This window comes from Dermochelys coriacea, chromosome 16, assembly GCF_009764565.3.
Source record: "Dermochelys coriacea isolate rDerCor1 chromosome 16, rDerCor1.pri.v4, whole genome shotgun sequence".
Classification (NCBI taxonomy): Eukaryota; Metazoa; Chordata; order Testudines; family Dermochelyidae; genus Dermochelys; species Dermochelys coriacea.
Window position 1 is genome coordinate 22,354,797 of NC_050083.1, and position 19,725 is coordinate 22,374,521.

At 39.1% G+C, this 19,725-nt stretch overlaps 2 protein-coding genes across 8 annotated transcripts in view; both read left to right on the plus strand.

Moving 5' to 3' along the window:
• The window catches only part of RABGAP1 (RAB GTPase activating protein 1), a 133,947-nt gene that overhangs the window by 69,199 nt on the left and 45,023 nt on the right, over nucleotides 1-19,725 (plus strand). The window lies entirely within an intron of this gene.
• Nucleotides 1,999-10,124, plus strand: GPR21 (G protein-coupled receptor 21). Its single transcript, XM_043499107.1, has 2 exons — nucleotides 1,999-2,335; nucleotides 2,817-10,124. Exon 2 carries the CDS (start codon nucleotides 3,175-3,177, stop codon nucleotides 4,222-4,224), a length of 1,050 nt encoding a protein of 349 aa, XP_043355042.1. The 5' UTR covers nucleotides 1,999-2,335; nucleotides 2,817-3,174; the 3' UTR covers nucleotides 4,225-10,124.

Here is a 19,725-nt window from a genome sequence, read left to right on the forward strand (position 1 = left end):
AAAGTGCCACAAGTACTCCTTTTCTTTTTTTAAATTGAAATAAGTCATTCTTATATCAAATAAAAATAGCCAAAAAGCCTTTTACATTGGCTTAACTATATCAGTTTAAAGACTGTTCTTTGGTAGCTGGCAAATCTCATGTCACAAGTTGTTGTTCTGGAACAGGAGCCTGATATCTCAAGATATGAATTGTGCTGTTGGATTTAGAATATGTAAGTATTCAGTTTACAGAGTGGCAGCCGTGTTAGTCTGTATTCGCAAAAAGAAAAGGAGTACTTGTGGCACCGTAGAGACTAATAAATTTATTTGAGCATAAGCTTTCGTGAGCTACAGCTCACTTCATCGGATGCATTCAGTGTGGCTGAGTGAGGAAAAGGGGAAAAGCAGGGCCGGCTCTGGGCACCAGCAAATCAAGCACGTGCTTGGGGTGGCACTTTTCAAGGAGCGGCACTCCAGCCTTTTTTGCTTTGGCGGCATTCTGCTTGGGGTGGCAAAAATCTAGAGTCTGCCCTGGGGAAAAACACTTTTGTTTTCATTCCTAAATCCCATACCCAGTGATGTGCTGGAGTTCTGGTATGACATTTTAGGGCTTGTCTATGTGGGAGATATTTCCGGCTGTCCCAGTATAATTAAACCACTCTAGTTATACTGGTGTAACTCCCTCATGTGGACACTCTCTCTTATTCACAGATAAGAATGTTTTTGTTTTTCTTCAGTTTAGCTTAAACCACTTCCAAAGGGACATAAACTAACCTGGAAAAAGGCTCTCTCTTATACCAGAATATGGGCAGTTATACTAGTATAACGGTAGTGCTTTAAATTCACACCCTAATTTATACTGCTGTAACTTTCCCATGTAGTCAAGCCTTTAGCATGTGAATGTGTATTTATGCTTGCTGAGCAAGATCATATACTGGATATGGACAGTAAGCTGCGTGTAACAGTATAAGGGAGTCAATCTGTTTTACAAAAAGAAAAGGAGGACCTGTGGCACCTTAGAGACTAACAAATTTATTTGAGCATTCGTTAGTCTCTAAGGTGCCACAAGTCCTCCTTTTCTTTTTGTGGATACAGACTAACACGGCTGCTACTCTGAAATCTGTTTTACAAGGAGTTCATGGTGTTCATAGGAGGAGAAGCACTTCTTGTCATGTGCAAACGGTGAAATAGGTTTCAAATTAATGTTTTTAATACCAATCTGCATTTCTGAGGCTTTCAGGGGGTAGGGTTGCTAAAAACCAGTGTTTATCACACTGACCACATGGAGAACTAATTCAGAATAAGCCACTCCTGTTCCAGTGTAAAGGCATCAATACAGAGAGTTAATCAGGAATAGTTAATCTGTTTTAAATATGCACCCTACATTATTCCAGATTAAGTTTCGTGTGCAAACAAACTGTAAGAGTATAGGGGGGAGTTTAGTGTTTTCAGACCCTGATCTGCTTTCCATCTGATTTTAATACCAGTTGAGTTGTCAGAAGGGCCTTGTACTGGAATCTCTCTAACCAAGTGTTTTGTATCTTTAAACTAAACGGAACTAAGTACACCCCAGCATTCAGCTATAGGGAAGCCTCTTACTTTTCTCATTTCTGTACTGATCCTCTAACCTTTTTGGAAGAGAACGTCAACGTCAGTGCTTTGAGCCGGTCTGTGTGTGGTAATGTGGCGTCATGATGCTTGTGTTAGAATAGGGCTCCCAAGGAGAGGAAGTGAGAAACCTGGCACAGGCACGGTGAACTGCCATCCACTTCCAGCATCCTCCTCAGAACCTGTTGTGCTGCTGCCCTTTACATTCCTTGCCTTCGCAGGGTTCGGTTACTGTTTGCTGGGACCTGGCGTGTTGCATTTCGCCCCGGGAAGGCGGCTGAGATGCTGGGGGAGCTCAGAGCGGTTCATCACACAGCCAGATTGCTGGCCACGTGTTTCACCGCAGCTCGTGCAAGTGTTGTCTGACTCGGGGGCTCCTCCCCCAAATAAGGAGCAGCTGCTGCTGAACATCTGGAGAGGGCAGGTCCTCCGGGCGGCTGCTGGAATGGGGGTAGGCTAGCAGGGAGGGGGCGCGCCCCCATTGCAGGCTCAGAGCTGGATCCACCTCGTCCCCGGAGCTCCGGCCATGGTGCTGCAGCTGCCCCTGCGCTCTGCCTTCCCTTCCCTTCTCCGCCCACCTTCCTCCCCTCCCCATCTCCCGCTCCCCCCCCTTCCTCCCCCTCCGGCTTTCCCCTCCCCCTCGCAGTTCTGCAGCAGTTGGGGCTGAAGCACACGCCGGCTTCGCAGGCTCTCGGGGCTGAGGATGCGCCCGGGCTTTTGTTTCCCATTGCGCCAGGCACAGGGGCAGGTGAGTGGGGGGGGGGTGTTAGCTGGGGCTGGGTCAGACGCTCCCCTGCTGTGTCAGGGGAGCTGGGGGCGAGCCAAGCACCCGGACCGCTGGATCAGTGCAGATAAAGTGAAATAATCAACAAAGCTTCCTGCAAAATGGAGCCAGGAGGAGGGCTGCAAACACCCCCTCTCCCCCCAATATCCCCTGCCCCCAGGGACCTGCAGGCGGAATTGCTTGGGAAGCCCATGAAATGCATCTAAACCTCCCCTCCTGCTGCTGAGAGCCCAGCTCTGTGAGAAGGGGTGTCCACAGACCATGGGTGGTGGGGTGTGGAAGGGGGAATAAGGCTGTATAGAGGAGGGGCTGCACTGTGAGAGAGGCAGGCTGCACTCAGGGGTGGGGAATGAAAGAGTGATGGAGTTGGTGGCATGGGCTGCCTGGCAGGAAGCCCAGTGGCCGGAGAGATGCTGCAAAACACTTTCCCCTTTTCTTCTGTCAGCTCGAGTTCTGACTCCTGCCGAAGCTTCTCCCTCTTCCCCCCGCGCCGCATCCTCTGCCCAGATGTTTAGCCAGCTGGAGTATTAGTGTTAACCAGCTCTGTTGCCTGTGTGTGAACTTGCTGGCATGGCTGCTGCTGGGACCCAGGGCAGCAGCAGCAGGAAGGAGGCTGTCGATTGAGCTGGATTTAAAGGGGAATTGTGCTGCAGACAATGCTCAGCAGCAGCATCTGGAGCAGCTCTGGGGACCCAGCTACACATTGCTACACACATAGCCAGGCACAATGACAACAGCTGCCTGGAGTGGCTGCCGGCAGCAGGCGGGGAGCATGAAGTGAAGGGATCACTGCAGTGCTCAAGATGAACTCCACCTTGATTGGCAACCAGAGCGGGCAGCCATTCTGCCTCCTGGCCATTAGCTACTTGGAGACTGTCAATTTTTGCCTCCTGGAAGTGATTATAATAGTGTTTCTCACTGTGCTGATCATTTCAGGCAATATTATAGTGATATTTGTCTTTCACTGTGCACCTTTACTGAACCACCACACCACCAGCTACTTCATCCAGACGATGGCATATGCTGACCTGCTGGTGGGTGTGAGCTGTCTGGTGCCTTCTTTGTCCTTACTCCACTATCCAATTGTTTTGAGAGAGTCCTTGGTCTGCCAGGTCTTTGGTTATGTGGTATCTGTGCTCAAGAGCGTCTCCATGGCCTCTCTGGCTTGCATTAGCGTTGATAGATACATTGCCATCACCAAACCACTGACCTACAATATTCTGGTCACCCCTTGGAGACTCCGCATCTGCATCCTGATCATTTGGCTGTACTCCTGTGTAGTCTTCTTACCTGCCTTCTTTCACTGGGGAAAGCCTGGATATCATGGGGATGTGTTTCAGTGGTGCGCCAACTCCTGGTACACTGATCGCTATTTCACTCTCTTCATCGTGATGATGCTCTACGCTCCTGCTGCTTTCATCGTCTGCTTCACATACTTCAATATCTTCCGCATCTGCCAGCAGCACACCAAGGAAATCAATGAAAGGCGAGTGCGCTTCAGCTCCCAGGATGGGGAGGCTGGGGAGGCACAGCATTGCCCTGATAAGCGCTATGCCATGGTTCTCTTCCGCATCACCAGTGTTTTCTACATCCTCTGGTTGCCCTACATCATCTATTTTTTGCTGGAGAGCTCTGCTGTCTATAGAAACCACACTGCATCCTTTTTGACCACTTGGCTTGCCATTAGCAACAGTTTCTGCAACTGTGTCATTTACAGTCTCTCCAACAGTGTTTTTCAGAAGGGGCTCAAGCACCTGTCGGGGGTTATTTGTACCTCCTGTGCAAGACAGAGGGTAGCTAAGGACTCCTCAACCTCTAGGAGCAAAAGACCTTCCAATGGATTCCATGTCTAAGGAGCAGATCGCAGTGACTGGGAAATGCAGGCAGTCATGTAAATTGCAAAATAAGTTATACTGTTTTAAGATGTCCAGGTTAGCAAAAGGGTTTCTGAGAAATGCTGCTGACAAAAAATCAGGAGCGGGTATTATTGTTTTCACTTTAAAATTTCATCGTGGTGTTAGGGTATGTGGCGTGTGACCTCCATGTTCATTTTAAGAATAAAGCTGTATCCTGACACTTTTTCCGGCATGACTGAATGTAGTGGGTGTGTGAGCTTCAGCAAAAATGGTTTAATTTTTTTCTTGCAGCTTTACGAGGCTGTTTCAAGATTTATGCATCACATAGAAATGATTTCTCTCAAGTGGAAGTGTTATAGTATAATGGTATATTACAGGGATTTTTTTGTGTATGCCAAAGCATATTGACTCTGTGTGTTCTTACACCGCAATATAAGGGGCCAAATGGTTTGTCTTTCAGCTCTAGTAGACAGAGCTCTAGAATATAGTGAATAATGTGAATACTTTAACATTAACTTAAACTTGTAATGAGCCATGAATGCAGGAATGTGATCAAAACAGTGAGACAGTTGTGAAAACTGATCTGGTCTCTGTGCCCCATTTTACCAGTAGAATACTTGTATGTGATTGGAGTACAGTATTGGCATTTTACTTTTTGTTTGTGTAGTAACAAGAACAACTTGGATCAGACCAAATTTAGCGGTTTAATAAAACATTTTTTATAAGCTAAGAAAAAATAGTTGCTGTTTTATGACATCAGAATTGTGGCAATGGTTTGAAGATGATGCCTAATTGTGAAAATTATTCTCAAAACACTAGAGAAAAGCCACTTCTGTTTGGAAATTACTCAAGAACAACTAAAAAAACGGACACGTTTTTATCTGAATTGTTCTGTTATTTCACATACTGGAACTTAAGGGGGAAAAGAGAAAATTTGTTGTCTAATCAGCTAAGGAAACTATGTTTTAAATTTAACTACAGCATTTGAGTTATAGATAACTGAACACACAGCTAAATCAGGCATTTATCTTTAATCCCATGAAGCTTAAAGAAGGTTTGAATATAGCAGGAGCTAATTCCTTTTGGCAAGCATCTGTCCTAAACTGATCAAAGTACACTATCTGAAAAACAAAGTTTCAGTGACTACAACTTTTTAGGGCTGATTTAGAATGGAGGTTTTTTGTGTTCTGTAATGTCATCAGGAATGCACTGTGGCCCTCAACTTAATTAATTCTCTTTAAAAATGCCATTAACTCTTTATTGATGCATGGTGTGCTATTTTAGTAGCTAAAGTGTCTGCAAAGTATAAATTCTTAACAGTAATGGATTATATTTTTCCATCTCAGTGTCCTCAATACAGGGATTTCCCCCCCCTCCCAATATAATACATACCACAACCTGTCTACAGCTCATTGTTTTCAGCATGCACCCAATCTCTGTGTGCAATAGGAATGGGTTCTGGGGAATTCTCTGAGCTCTCCACATGTGTAGGAGTTGCAGTCAGTGTGTGCTCTCAGTGCACAGAGGGACTGTAGGAATCCTAAGACCTGGAGAAGTCTCTCCAGCTCAAGGGAAAAATCACAGTTTGTGTTATAAAATATATTTAAATCAGATCTTGGTTTTCTACCATAGTATGTCATCCATGATAAAAACTTATAAAGATAACTTCCTTCTGTAGATCCTCCAAAATGTAAGAACAAAGGCTGTTGTTATCCAGATGCCTTCATGGCCACTTTATTAATAATTATTTGCATTGTGGCGCACCTAGAGACCAGGGCCCCTTTTGCTTGGCACTGTGCAAATATAAAACAGAGACCGTCCCTACCTCTAAAGAGCATTATATCTAAATTTAAGGCTAAAGACAACAGGTGGATATGACTGACAGCAGTGGGGAGCTGAGGGTAACAGTGAGACAGTTATGAAAGATGTAATAAGCAAGGGTTGCACCAGCTGGCTCATCGTTCTCAAGTGTTTTGTAAGCATTATAGCATAGGTGGTTTTTAAGGAGAGATTTAAAGCTTGAAGTCAGTCATATTTAGCATTTATGCTCAGTATTATTGAAATACCCTTTCATGCAAAACACCCCTGTTTTTCTATGGTTCTAAGCTGTAGTTAAAGTTCAAAGTGTTTGAGCAGATATAATCTAAGCATTAAAATAGCATTTAACATCAAGATGATTTATATCAGATTTGCCCACTGGTTCCTAAAATCCATCACAGTAAGGTTTTAGGCGTAAGTGGAGGTCTGAGGGCAAATATTGCTGCATCTTTCAGTTTGTGCACCAGGAAGAAGCAGTTGAATGTGACTTAGTGTACAATATATTTGGAAATACGTGAATTTAGCAAAAGTGGGGAGCCTAAATGCTGACATTAGTATTTAGCTTATATTGGAGCAGATGCCAGCTATACCCAGCTGGCCCAGAGCTGTATTCAAAATACAACAGTTTACAGCTGTGGATATTTTTAAAACTTAACTTGGGAACAGCTGAACAACATTATTCTGATGGCTAGAAGGAAGGTAGCGCAGCTGTGTCTTACAGCTGTGAGATTCACTTACAAAGAGGTTATTAAAAACTAGGCTTTTGCTCCCTATGAATTACCATATTCAAATACACCATCAGTTTCATTTTATCTCAAAATCTTTGTCAGTTAAGTTGCTTTTGATGAGACACAGGAAGCGGAACCTGGACTTCTAGGGAATTAAAAATCAGAACAAATTTTAGATGCATCTTAGTTTCATATGCAATATCTTTCACATATGCTTCTGAAAGGTGAAGCAGTCTCCGGCTGCATGGTTAGCATTAGGCTGGTCTTGTCTCAATTGCATCTAGTATTTAAAATTTTTGTTTTTAAATATCTTTCATATACTCCTTTCATTTGACACAATGGTAGATTTGTATTTAGTTTAAAAGCTGCTGCACCACATTCATATCACACATAACTAGACTTTAGTGAAGTTACATCAGAGATGAATCGGTCCCAGTGTGCTTGAGACCAAGTGAGGAAGAAATAATTTTACACTCTATTACCTTGTTTTGTCAGAAGTTCACTTAACCTTTGGTATGTAGTTGACATGAAGCACAGTGCTTGTTTTCAGGGACTGTCAGCTCTATTGATGCTAGGAACTGTTACACGGCAGACTTCATAGTCAGATGGTTTTCATCGCTACATTTGAAAGTTAGTCCTTGTGCTTGGCTATACTTGTTTGAGTTCCCATAATACTTTACAAATTAGTAAATACTGACCAGGACCATTGCACGAACAAATGTGATGAAGAGAGCATAGATGTAAACGTTATTTGTATTTTCATAAAAATATTAAGTCTTCTATGAAACTTCCATGAGTTTAAGTGGTTAAATGAATTCACTTTAATTTCAAATTTGTATCTGGGGCTATAAATTCTATTTTTTATAGGTTATCTGACTCATTTTCAGATCCAGCCGGGTGAGGGTTTATAACTTGTTTAATTACTGGATGGAATTCACTTGGCATTTTTGAGTCCCATGGGGAAGCATTTTCACATGCATAGCTTTTCAGAAAGTGACATAATTTATGTAGCTCATCCAGTATTCTCATACTGAAAAAGAAAAGACTTAAATTATTGGAGGTTGAGGTTGTAGTGTATTGCTATTTTAAAATAGTTTTGAAGGGAGAAAATGTGCAAATTGTTAATCTTCTAATTCAAATCCAGTGACAATTTTGTTTATAATGGAGAGTTCCTTTCTAGGGGAGGTAAAAAGAGGATGATAGCTTTGTGCTATCAAATTTTGCATTTACATGTTGATATTTCTTCACTCCCCATTTTATAGTCTTAATTTACTAGTGCATGTTTTGTACTTTAGGGTCCTAATTGTTTAGTAGAATTTCAGACTTATACCTTCCGTAGGTACTTGGCTTCCATTACTATAGTATCTGAGCACCTCACAATCTTTAATATCCTCACACCACCTTTGTGAGATAGGGAAATAATCCATTTTACAGATGGAGACTTCAGACCCAGAGAAAATAAATGACCTACGTAATGCCAAGCTGGAGGAGCAAAGAATTGAACCTGGGTCTCCCAACTCCCAGACCCTAACCATGGCATTGTCATTTAAAAAAAAATAGTAGAAAGTTTCACAGGTAAGATGCTCATCTACTCGGAAAATGACAAACACAGGGCCCCAATTAACATCCTTCCTGTGAGAACACCACCAACTCAATACCCAACACTGATAAGCAAATATCCCTTGCTGTATTTGCAGACAGCCACACTATCTGATACATTGAACTTCCACAAGTCGAGAAAAGCTGAAGTGCTTCAGCAGTACTCCACCATCAGAGTTTGCAGGTTGAAGTCACTGGGACTGGTGCTCCGAAGTGACTAAAGTGCTTTTGAGAATCCAGCCCTCAGGAGACTGTTTGTTTGGGTTTATGCGATTAGCTTTAAGCTTTCGTTTTTGAACACTTTGGCCCATGTCTCTAAAAGTTAATAGTTTTGTTTAATGTATTGAAAGTCTGAATTAATTATTGTAAACCCCAAGGCCATTTTGTTTTGGAATTACAAAGACTTTGTCACCAAGAAGTTTAATAAAAACTTTTAGATCCTGATGCTGAAAACACTTATGCATGTGCATAGATCCATTGAAATCAATCGGGCTGTTTATGCAAGTAAAGTTACATACCAGGTGAGGTTTGCAGGTTCAGAGTCTTAATTTTCAATATTTTATTTTTCACACTAAACAGTTTTGCAAAATTCAGTAAACTACACTACAGTAGTGGCTTTTTAAATAAAAACAGCACTTATAATTTAGTTAAATATAAATTTTGATCTAAAGAGGCAGTAACACATTTTCAAATTAGTTTTACAAAACCTCAACCTGATTTCAATTAAAAAAAAAATCACAACGACTTGATGTATATTGCTATACCCTGTGCCATATGAAAAATTATGAACCCCACTTCTACTGAAGTACAAGAGATTGTAAAGGCCATCACTATTTCTAATATTAGAAACAGGGAGATAAGTAGGAATCTTCCCTTCTTAGGCAACTTTGTGAAACTAAGATCTTCTGCAAACCCTTTCCCCAGTAAACTGCTGTTTAGAGTCAGAGCCATCTGCATACTAGGAGAAGAACAGAAACTCTACCTTTGTGTTTTCAGCATAGAATTAGTGCCTGTTCCCACTTGCTTGGTATGCCTGTGGCTCCTAACCTGTACACTGCACTACTTTTCCATACACATCAATGAACAGTGTGTCTCCAGAAATCCAGTAGGTCTCTAGGGAACAACCATCACATGGCTGGTTTTAGGTTCCAGGCGCTAGTATTGCTCATAAATGACCTCAGAGAAGCCAAGCGTGCTACAATCTGGTATTCATTTCAGAGATTCTCCAGTTCTTTGTGTCAATGTTAGGTGATTTACATGAGGTTTGACTGAGCACAGATTATAGCTCCTCAGCCTTAGTTATAGCTGATCAGATCGCTGTGCCATCAAGTGTCATAGGTTGACTCCAACAAGAACAATACTTTGTCCTTTAGAGGAAAGTGAAAATCCCGTGTAGTGCGCCTAACCAGTTGTGCAGTGCTGTACATAGAATCATACAACTGGAAGGGATCTTGAGAGGTCATCTAGTCCAGTCCCCTGCACTCATGGCAGGACTAAGTATTATCTAGACCATCACTGACAGGTTTTTGTCTAACTTGGTCTTAAAAATCTCCATTGATGGAGATTCCACAACCTCTCTGAGCAATTTATTCCAGTGCTGAACCATCCTGACAATTAGGAAGGTTTTCCTAATGTCCAACCTAAACTGTTATTGCTGCAATTTAAGCCCATTGTTTCTTGTCCTATCTTCAGAGGTTAAGGAGAATAACTTTTCTCCCTCCTTCTTGTAACAACTTTTTATATACTTGAAAACTGTTACTATGTCCCTCGGCTGTTTCTTCTCCAGACTAAACAAACCCAATTTTTTTCAATCTTCCCTCATAGGTCATGTTTTTCTAGACCTTTTATCATTTTTGTTGCTCTTCTCTAGACTTTCTCCAAGTTATCCACATCCTTCCTGAAATGTGGTGCCCAGAACTGGACACAGTACTGCTGTTGAGGCCTAATCAGTGCGGAGTAGAGCAGAAGAATTACTTCTTGTGTCCTGCTTACAACACTCCTACTAATACATCCCAGAATTATGTTTGCTTTTTTTGTAACAGTGTTACACTGTTGATTCATATTTGGCTTGTGATCCAGTGTGACCTCCAGATCCCTTTCCACAGTACTCCTGCCTAGGCAGTCATTTCCCATTTTGTATGTGTGCAACTGATTGTTCCTTCCTAAGTGGAGTACTTTGCATTTGTCCTTATTAAATTTCATCATCTTTTCTTCAGACCATTTCTCCAGTTTGTCCAGATCATTTTGAATTTTAATCCTATCCTCCAAAGCACTTGCAACGCCTCCCAGTTTGGTATCAGCCACAAACTTTTAAGTGTAGAGAGGGAGTGTTTCCTGACTGTTATAGACTATTCTCCTATTGCATGAGATCCAGTTTCCCTTAGCTTAGTCTGCATAGGTACAAATAATAATTCTCACGTAATCCCCTTTTTAAGCATGAGCCTTAGTAACACCACAGATGCATAAATTATGGTGCCTCCGTGTTTGTGCTCTGTGTACCTGGTCTGTGCTAGCACTTCACTGTGATCATTTTGGAGAGACCTCCATATCAGCAGATGAGCAAATGCAGGATGGTGCTGAAATTATGTCCGCATAATTTTGTGAGATGAAAGCTGTCTAAATTTAAAACCTATTGTTTATACACATGTATGCAGAAAGGATTTAAAGAAAGAAACTAAAGGACATGACCAGCTAGCAAAATAAAATATGTTTATAATTAAAAAGAAAAGGAGTACTTGTGGCACCTTAGAGACTAACAAATTAATTAGAGCATAAGCTTTCGTGAGCTACAGCTCACTTCATTGGATGCATATGAAAATACAGACTAACACGGCTGCTACTCTGAAACCTGTTTATAATTAAGTAATTACTGGAAAGATATTATGCTAGAATGGATATAAAATATGCAGTTACATCAGTGCCATGAAATAGTTCATTTGGAGTGGGGTGAATGACAGGAAAGTTCTTTCTGTTGTAGAATTTGTCTTGTATACCATATACTAATTCTTGTAAGATGACATCTACTCTTTTCATTTTGGATTTATGACATTACAAAGATGCCCATCCAGAAGCTCTGGGTGTCCTCCATGCATGTAGTGTGCAGACCCCAGTCAGCTCACTTGTGAACAAAATCCAGCCACAGTCAAATCCCAAATAGCAAGCTAGTTCCCTATTCCACCCCAGAGCCTCCCCATCTGTACTCCATTCCCTAAATGTCATCGTTTCCCATGCAGTTCTGAACATCCTTCTTTGTTAATTTGCGCTTTGCCTTTGTGTGTTTTAGTGTCTACATGCTTACTCTGCAAAAATTTTGAACTGTGAAACCCCTCTGGTAGCAACTTTTGTGTGACTTGGAAAGATAGACTTGTAGTTAAGACACTGAAAAGGGGCTCAAGAAATCTACATTAATTTCCTGGCACCGTGTGACCTTTCTTTGCCCCCAGTAAAAGGGGGGTAATTAATGATTGTGAAGTGTTCAGTTACTATGATTATTAGGGTAAAGGGGGGTTTATATAAGACCCTAGATAGATCTAGCACTTCTGTTCTCAATTAATCTGTTATGTTTCCCTTGATGAGCAAATCTTTGTCAGCTAAGCGTATGGGAGGTAGCTTATACCAGTACTTGACTCATTGGTGATTTTTTTCCCATCTCTACTCTTATTTCCTCATCTGTATGATTTGAGGCCACCTCTCTTATTGAACGTAGCTTGTTTCTTTTGACTTGACAAATTCCCAGTTTGATTTTGAATTCTTTTGCTATAAGGAAATACTTGCTTCCCCCTCCTTTCTCCCCTTCTCCCCCTTCTCCTAGGGCACTTAAGAGTCTTTATTTGTTGAGAGTAAAGTATTACTTAAATGTAAATTAAGTTGTGGTCCACATCTGCATTATTGTTTGTTTAATGATAGTGGCAAATAGAAACATTTCTGTAGATGTGTATTCAAGGTGTCTGTTAATTTGGCCATGTAATCAGTATTTAATTAAATATTAAACCTCTTGAGTTTTGAAATTGAATTAAAGCATTTAAATTATAATCAGTTGTGTGCTTGCAACCAGATTTAACTTGGTGCCTCAGCCTGGGGCACTTTATTAATCTGTTTGCTAATTTAACTGACTAAATATCTAAAGAATCAATTTAGACCAGACACTTTGTTAAAATTTTCATTGTCTTGGTCTGAGAATTTGAAGAGCAATGTCAGGAATTCTCAACAGGTGACAAAATCTGAGCAGGTCTAGGAAGCTGCAACAGGGATCTGTACTTGCAAAGGGACGTTGATAGGAAACTGTCTTGCATTGATCTGACCTATTAGCTTTATTCAATCTTCAGTTTCTAGTATTTGTGCTGGTCAACACTTTATCAAACTTTTGCTCTTTTAAATAACTTTGAAATTCCAAACAGATGCATATTGTTATATTAAACTTAAAATCCTAGATTTTGATTCAACAAAATATTTGAATATACTGATCATTAACTGTGTTTATGTACTGTACTGCATCTCAGTCTTTCCTTTTCATTAAGGTGCCTGTTTGGTATGATGTGGGAGTGTGGCTCAGTGGTTAAAGTTGGGGAAGGGAATCTGGATTCTGTATTCTTTCACTTCTGTTTTTTTTTACCCATTTGTGAGATGAGGATAATATTTCCAGTTCAGAGGGAAATGGAGGCAATTAAATGAATATTTGATATCCTTAGATGGAATAGGTTAGAGAAGTGCATATAATGCAAAGCCCATGTAAAGATGAGATGAATATGTACAGATATATCCATACACATACGAGTTATTCTTAAATATTGCAAGTTTCACATGATACAAAGAGAAAACATATGCTTAATCAAAATAAGTCACTACTTTTACCAAAATGGAAAACAAAACTTTTCTTTTGGGATTTCAGCTTTTTAATGGATCCATGAAAATAAATAATTAGATGAATGGAAGACCAAATCTTTAGTTGGCAAGAGTATAAAGCGATTCATCAGGGGAAGTATAAATAAACATTCTGCTAGAGTGGCATTAGTATATAGTGCTAGTGATTTTCTTTGTGAAATCTTTTGTTTGAATATGAAGTAAGGCTTTGATCTTTAGCTGACTTTAAAATTGCTAATTTCATAAGGTTGTGAAAGTACTACAATGTGAAAAATTAATAGATATTTTCATCACATACTATTACAAGTATTCTGTTAAAAGACCTGTTAAAATGTTTTCCGTAGCAATTGTCAAGAAAGAACTTGTCTAGTGCACAGGGAAAGAAAAAATACATAGATTAATGTTCTGAGCATGCTAGCCGTCTAAGAAACATTTATTTTCCTGCTCTTGCCCATTTGGTGGGATATGGTATTTCTTGAAGATAAAATGCTGCATCACTTAAGAATCTTAGTCAGGCTCACTGAAAGAAATGGCACGGTTGGTCCTTTCAGATAACAGAAAGCAATGTTGCCTTCAGCCTCAGTCCTAGTCTACCTGGAAGGATTTGCAAAATACATGTATATTGTCATTCCAGAATTCCATATTTAAAAAGAATGCTGTACAGCATTCTGCAAGTTGCTGGGCTGATAAGTTGCTCTCCATGTATTACCTTTGAAATTCAGCTTCCATCTAAACTCTGTAGGGTAAAAATTGAGTATTCATCCTCCTTATTCTGACAGTGAATGGAAACTAGTTTGCAGTTTCTAACCTTGTGCTTCCGTCTGGCTCTTAATACCGGTGATGTTTTCTTTCTGCATGGGTTCAGAAATTTTAAAAGTAACTTAAAAATGGATTTTTCGCATACTGTTAAACTACAAGCATGAATGACTTCTCATGTATGCCCATTCAGGATGCTTTGCTGAGGAAAATACAGTAGATAAAGCATTATTTTAAAGGCCTCTTGGTTTACCTATCTGCTCCCTTCAAGGTAGTAGTGGGCAAGGCAAACTTTAGTATGTTTTGTGGAGAATTGCCATCTGGTATCGGTTTAGTGTCTTCATGTGGAATTTCGTTTGGGTCTGAGTCCGGTTCCCTGGGGACAGGTGTTAACCTCACAAAAGCTGTCACAATTGGCACTCTTTTTTTAAAGTGTGAAGAGCAAGGCAAAGAATAGATTAAATGTGTTTTGTAAAGCATTTTGCATACTTTTTTAGGTGCTGGAAAATAGTTAACATAAAAGGGAGAAAAAGAGCCTTGATGTGGAAAAAAAACCAAAACCAATGCAGTTTAAACATTGAGGTGAAAAACACACAAGTGGATTTTGGGATCAGTCCAATCCCTGTGTTTGAGACTTTCCTAAGGTGCAGTGTTTTGATTGTGATGCAGTGTAAAGGTTTTAGGCCATGTCTACACTACCACTTAATGTTGGTAAAATTTATTCCACTGAGGAGTGTGGGGGGAAAAAAACCACCATCTTGAGCGATGCAAGTTTCACCAGCATAAGTGGTATTGTGCAGAGTGCTATGTCTGCGGGAGAGCTACCACTGCTTGTGGAGGTGGTTTTATTATGTCGATGGGAGAGCTCTCTCCCATCGTCATAGAGTGGGTACATGAGTGATCTTACAGTAGCACAGCTGCACCAGTACAGCTGTGCCGCTGTAAGCTCATTAGTGTAGACATGGTTTTAGTTTCAGCCCTGGATCTTTCATTCTTAATCTTTCCCTGGTTTTGTCCCATTTTGTGTGCCGAAATGGGACATTTGGTATCTAAGGAGACAGCTAAAGATTTGTTGTGACTCTAAATATATATGTGTGTGTGTGTGTGTGTGTGTGTATTTTGTGCCAAGTTGAAACTACTCAAAAAAAAAAAAAAAAAAAAAAAAAACCACCCTAAGAGTACTTTAACCTATTATTTCAATCGGGATTTCTGTAGCTGACTTTTCAACTAAGGCTAATAATAGGACACCTTAAGATTTTAGGCAAAGCTACAAATATTACTGATTTTAAAATAGTACAAATATTTTCAGATATTAAATGGGAATAGAATAAACTGAAGCATGTAAAATACTTGATCCTAATTCCTTATGTATTTCCAAAAGTGAATTATATCTGCTACTGAGAGAACTCAGAAACAAATGTATCTTTCACACTCAGATGCTCTGTGCTGCTGCAGTGGAAAGCATCTCTTAGCCTGTTAACTTTTTTTATCAGTGCATGTATGCTGGGGGTTTTTTTTTAAAGAAAGAAACAAAACACAAAAGGAAATCAAAGCACCAATATAAAATGTGGAGCTGCAGTAGGACATGTAATTTTAAGTATGTTGATACGGTACTTGGAGAATCCATTACCAACATTTTCCTTCCTGAGAAAACTGCAGAAATTTCAATCATTTTTCCACTGGGTTACATTTTTTGTTTGCTGTTTACTTTGGATTAATGTAATCTTGATACATATTACAATTTAAAGGGCTATTGAAGCATTTCAAACTATTGACATGGCAGTTTAGGATTGTCTGTTCTCTTAATATACAGATCATGTATTAACAATATAAAATAACCATACTGTTTGCCTGAAACCTAACTTGTATAACACTGTTCTTTGAAGGGATGCTAGGTTTGGTGCACAATATAATCACTTGTACAAGGTAGTTTTAAAGGAGATATTGTGACAAGGTATTTCTTCTCTTCCAAAAGGACATTCAGAACTCAATAGCCTGTTTGTCAATCAGAGATGTTTTAGCCAGAAGTTGTATGGATGGTGATACTGGAAGGTTTTTTGCTTCAGAATTTCTTGATCTCTTTAATGTAGTATTCCAACAGAGCCTTGTTAAGAGTGTAGTTTTTATTCTTAAATGCACTTGCACACTTTATTTCAAAGGTCTGAGTAGCTCATAAAATACATTTAAAAAATAAATTACAGTTCATTGTTTCATTTTTGTCTTGGGTGACTTTGTATGTGACTCTGTGCTGGTAAGTGTGTTTCTCTTGCACGGTGGATGTTTTTCCTCCTGTCTTTAATGCCTTACAGGGAGACTAGTTTGTGTGTACTTGACCAAGGCAAGAAAACCTTGACCAAGCAATTTTTGTTTATACTCATGATGTATGACATTTTTGCCAAACTCATCTTTATAATTTTCCTGTGGGAAACTTGAGCCCTAAAAGGAAATGAACACTGCAAAAGGGGCTGGCTACCACAAGGGATTCACTTTTATTTTTAGAATTGTACTACTATATTGCCATATTTGGGTGGAAAATATGCAATATCACTGAATTATTGTATCATATTGCAGCTGTCCACCCATTCTTAATTGGTCTCAATCAACTTGCAGTAAGTAGTCAATGAAATGTGTGAAAAAGAATATTTGTTCTGCAAATGTGTTTAGCAAATGCTAGTACCAAATAACCCTTGTATACTGTGTCTGAACGTAATATTTCTCATTAGTAAATATTAGCTGTGAAAGCTGAGATTTATACTAGTCACTGAGATCTCAGCAACAGGTGTAATTTTTCTTACTAAAAATATAGGTTTGGTCCAAGACAAATCTAGGAAATGTGCTCAACATCAAAGACAATGAAAAGTTAGAATTTAATGTATAGAAAAGAAACTTGGGAGTGCCACTGAATTTGGACACTACAGGATAAATCTGGCAGTAGTTTAACAGGGCATCCTGCTAACAAAGAATAACTATTTTATATTAACACAGAAATGTTTAGTATGCTGGCATGTGTTTAAAATGTGAAGGTCTGTCCAAAATAATTTACCTTACCAGTGGCACATAATAGTATTGAAGTCACTAGTCTGCCAGTGTTTCTGCTAGTAACCCTATTTCACTCATTTTAAAAGGCTGAAACTTGACATGAAAGTGGCTTCTTTCTTACATGTTACATGTGCATTCCAACTACATGCCACATGTTCTGTGCAAAGTCTGAATAGCATATAAAAATCCCATTGATTGCTTTGGATCTTTGCTTTACACCCTCATACTTTCATATTCTTTCATAGTAATCTTTTTCATGAATTGTGTTACAAAATCTTTGTAAAAGCAGTTGCACCTCTGTGGGAAGTAATATCAGTGTAAGGTATGGATTTGTTATGATGGCAGTGGGAACCAAGGGAATTCATATATATGGTCATACAGAATTATTGTTTAAGAAATATAATTTACTGTAATTCGTCGCAACCGGTAAATAGCCAGAAGTTCTTAGCCTGACTTTGGACAATCACTTCCAGAGGTAAACTCAAGCTCTGATGGACTTAATAGTTTTAACACAGAAATAAAAAGGAATTTCTAATGTAAATGGCACCTACGCCTTTTTGTATGCAAATATGAATGGAACTTAAGAGAACGAATGAAAAACAAGATAACCTATCACGAACATTAGGTTACCTCAAAATTCTGTGATGTTTTTGCACTTGTCCACTGCATTTAAATTATAGCTGAGGCTAATATTGTAGAAAACCTTCTTGTATTAAAGATGTTTTGATAAACATCAAACTGTTTGCACAATATAAAAATGTAATTTTAAAATATTCTCAATATTCTCTTCTCTCCCCAACACATTTCTGGGACAAATCCCATGATATGTGAAATGACACTATTTCTAAGGCTGCATTCTTTTTCACTGAGAGATTGAGTTTAATTAAATGTAAAATACAGACCAGGTGAACAGAAAATGGGATACCAAGAATGTGCAACATGCAAAATATTCAACAATATACTACAATTATCTTTTTAATATTCACCCTAAGTTTAAGTACATTATTTTGGATATGTTCTACATATTGAATTGTTACACTTACTGCTTTGAAACAAATTTTATTTTACTTTTAGTTTAAATGTTTTTCTTGAGGAAAAATAGGCTATGAAAACTTTCCATGAGGTGCGAAGTTGATATTTGGAGATCTATATTAGCAGAAAATTCCGGATTTTACAAAACCTGATTGGAAAGTTGTCTGAGTTTTATTATACTGAAAATTGCCTTCCTTCCCTTTATCACTTCATAAATTAAACCTGAAGTATTCCAAGAGATCATGAAATGATGGGACAGCTATTGTTCACAATCTTTGGACCAAAGCGTTACAAATTTAAGAAAGAACAGGTGCTTGTTGGTCCTTGAGGAACATGAAGTTCTCACAGAGCTGATGTAGCAGTCTCTTGATAGGAATAAGTGTACTGTTCTGGGCAGACATACAAGAACTTCACGTTTTGTCTGATCTAAACAAAAACACCTGACCTTTGCAAATGGTTACAATATGATGGGCGCTTCCTCCTGACACTTCCAGTTTATCCTGTGTGTTCACTTTGCTCTTCATGCCTTCCTGAGGATAGTATTGTAGATCGTGGCAGTATTCAGTATATTTGTTGCCACACTTATTTCAGCAGGGATCTGTGTGCTGTTAAGTTGCTCAGTTGCTGACATCTCTGATACTTCTCTGCTAATAAAACAATTCTGTGTGTTGCTGACACCTCTTGCACCCTTTGACCTAAGCTCTGACCACCTCTATTGTTCGTGTACTGACTGTTTGTACGACATCCTTGACTGTTTGTCTTGCCCAGTTAGAAGTGGCGCTCTCAGGATCAGACCTTTTTCCAAAAAGCAGTTTCCAGGACAAAAAATAATTTAAACAAACATTTTCACCAAGTAGTAGAAAGAGCAGCCAATGATGTGCAAGCAGGCTGCAGACTCCCCTAACCTTTTAATACTAGCCATAGAGACAGTTTTTTATTAAACTCTAAGAAAAATAATCTTAAACATAGTATTTGGAATTACAGATATAAAAAGTACATTTTAAAATGTGCAAAAATTAATGTAGATTACATGTCTCATTTTAATTACCCTACGCTTACCTTGTTTGGCATTTGTAAGCTTGTTGTGCTTTAGCCCTTCAAGTGTTTTGCTTTGGTAAAGCTTTTTGATTATTTTGCAAGTTGAATCCCTGGTGTACTGAGTATGTAAGATAATTTAACAAGTGAATGAGCTTTCAGGATCTGAAATAAAGTCAAAAGCCAAAAAAAAAAAAAGGTTCTATAGTTTGCATTCTTGTAGTCTGAAAAATCATGTATACGTGTCTTTACTAGCAACTGAAAAATGTTTGCATTGTTTGGGTCTCACCAGTCTGTTAAAAGGAATGCACTGTCATTTTTAAAGTCCATATGCTTCTGTATGCTATTTGTTTGTTTTGTATCTTTGTTTCTACTTCAACCTTCTTGTGATATCAAAAGTTTTTGATGGTGGTGGTTTTTTGTTTTGTTTTTTGTTTTGTTTTCCCCCTTTCAAATCTGCATCATAAAGTTCTCCAGGGATGGATATTTTTCCAAATGAGTTGGAGGACTAGGGGGCTAACCAGAGTCTGTGTGCACATTCTGATGAAGTTTATTTTTAATGACTCTTAATGACTGTCCTGCCTCAAAAAAAAACAAAAAAAAAAAACCATAAAATTTGTCATGTCTTTCA

What these genes read in the sequence shown, in the direction of transcription:
- GPR21 (XM_043499107.1), top strand. Translation starts at nt 3,175, where the DNA reads ATGAACTCCACCTTGATTGGCAACCAGAGCGGGCAGCCATTCTGCCTC.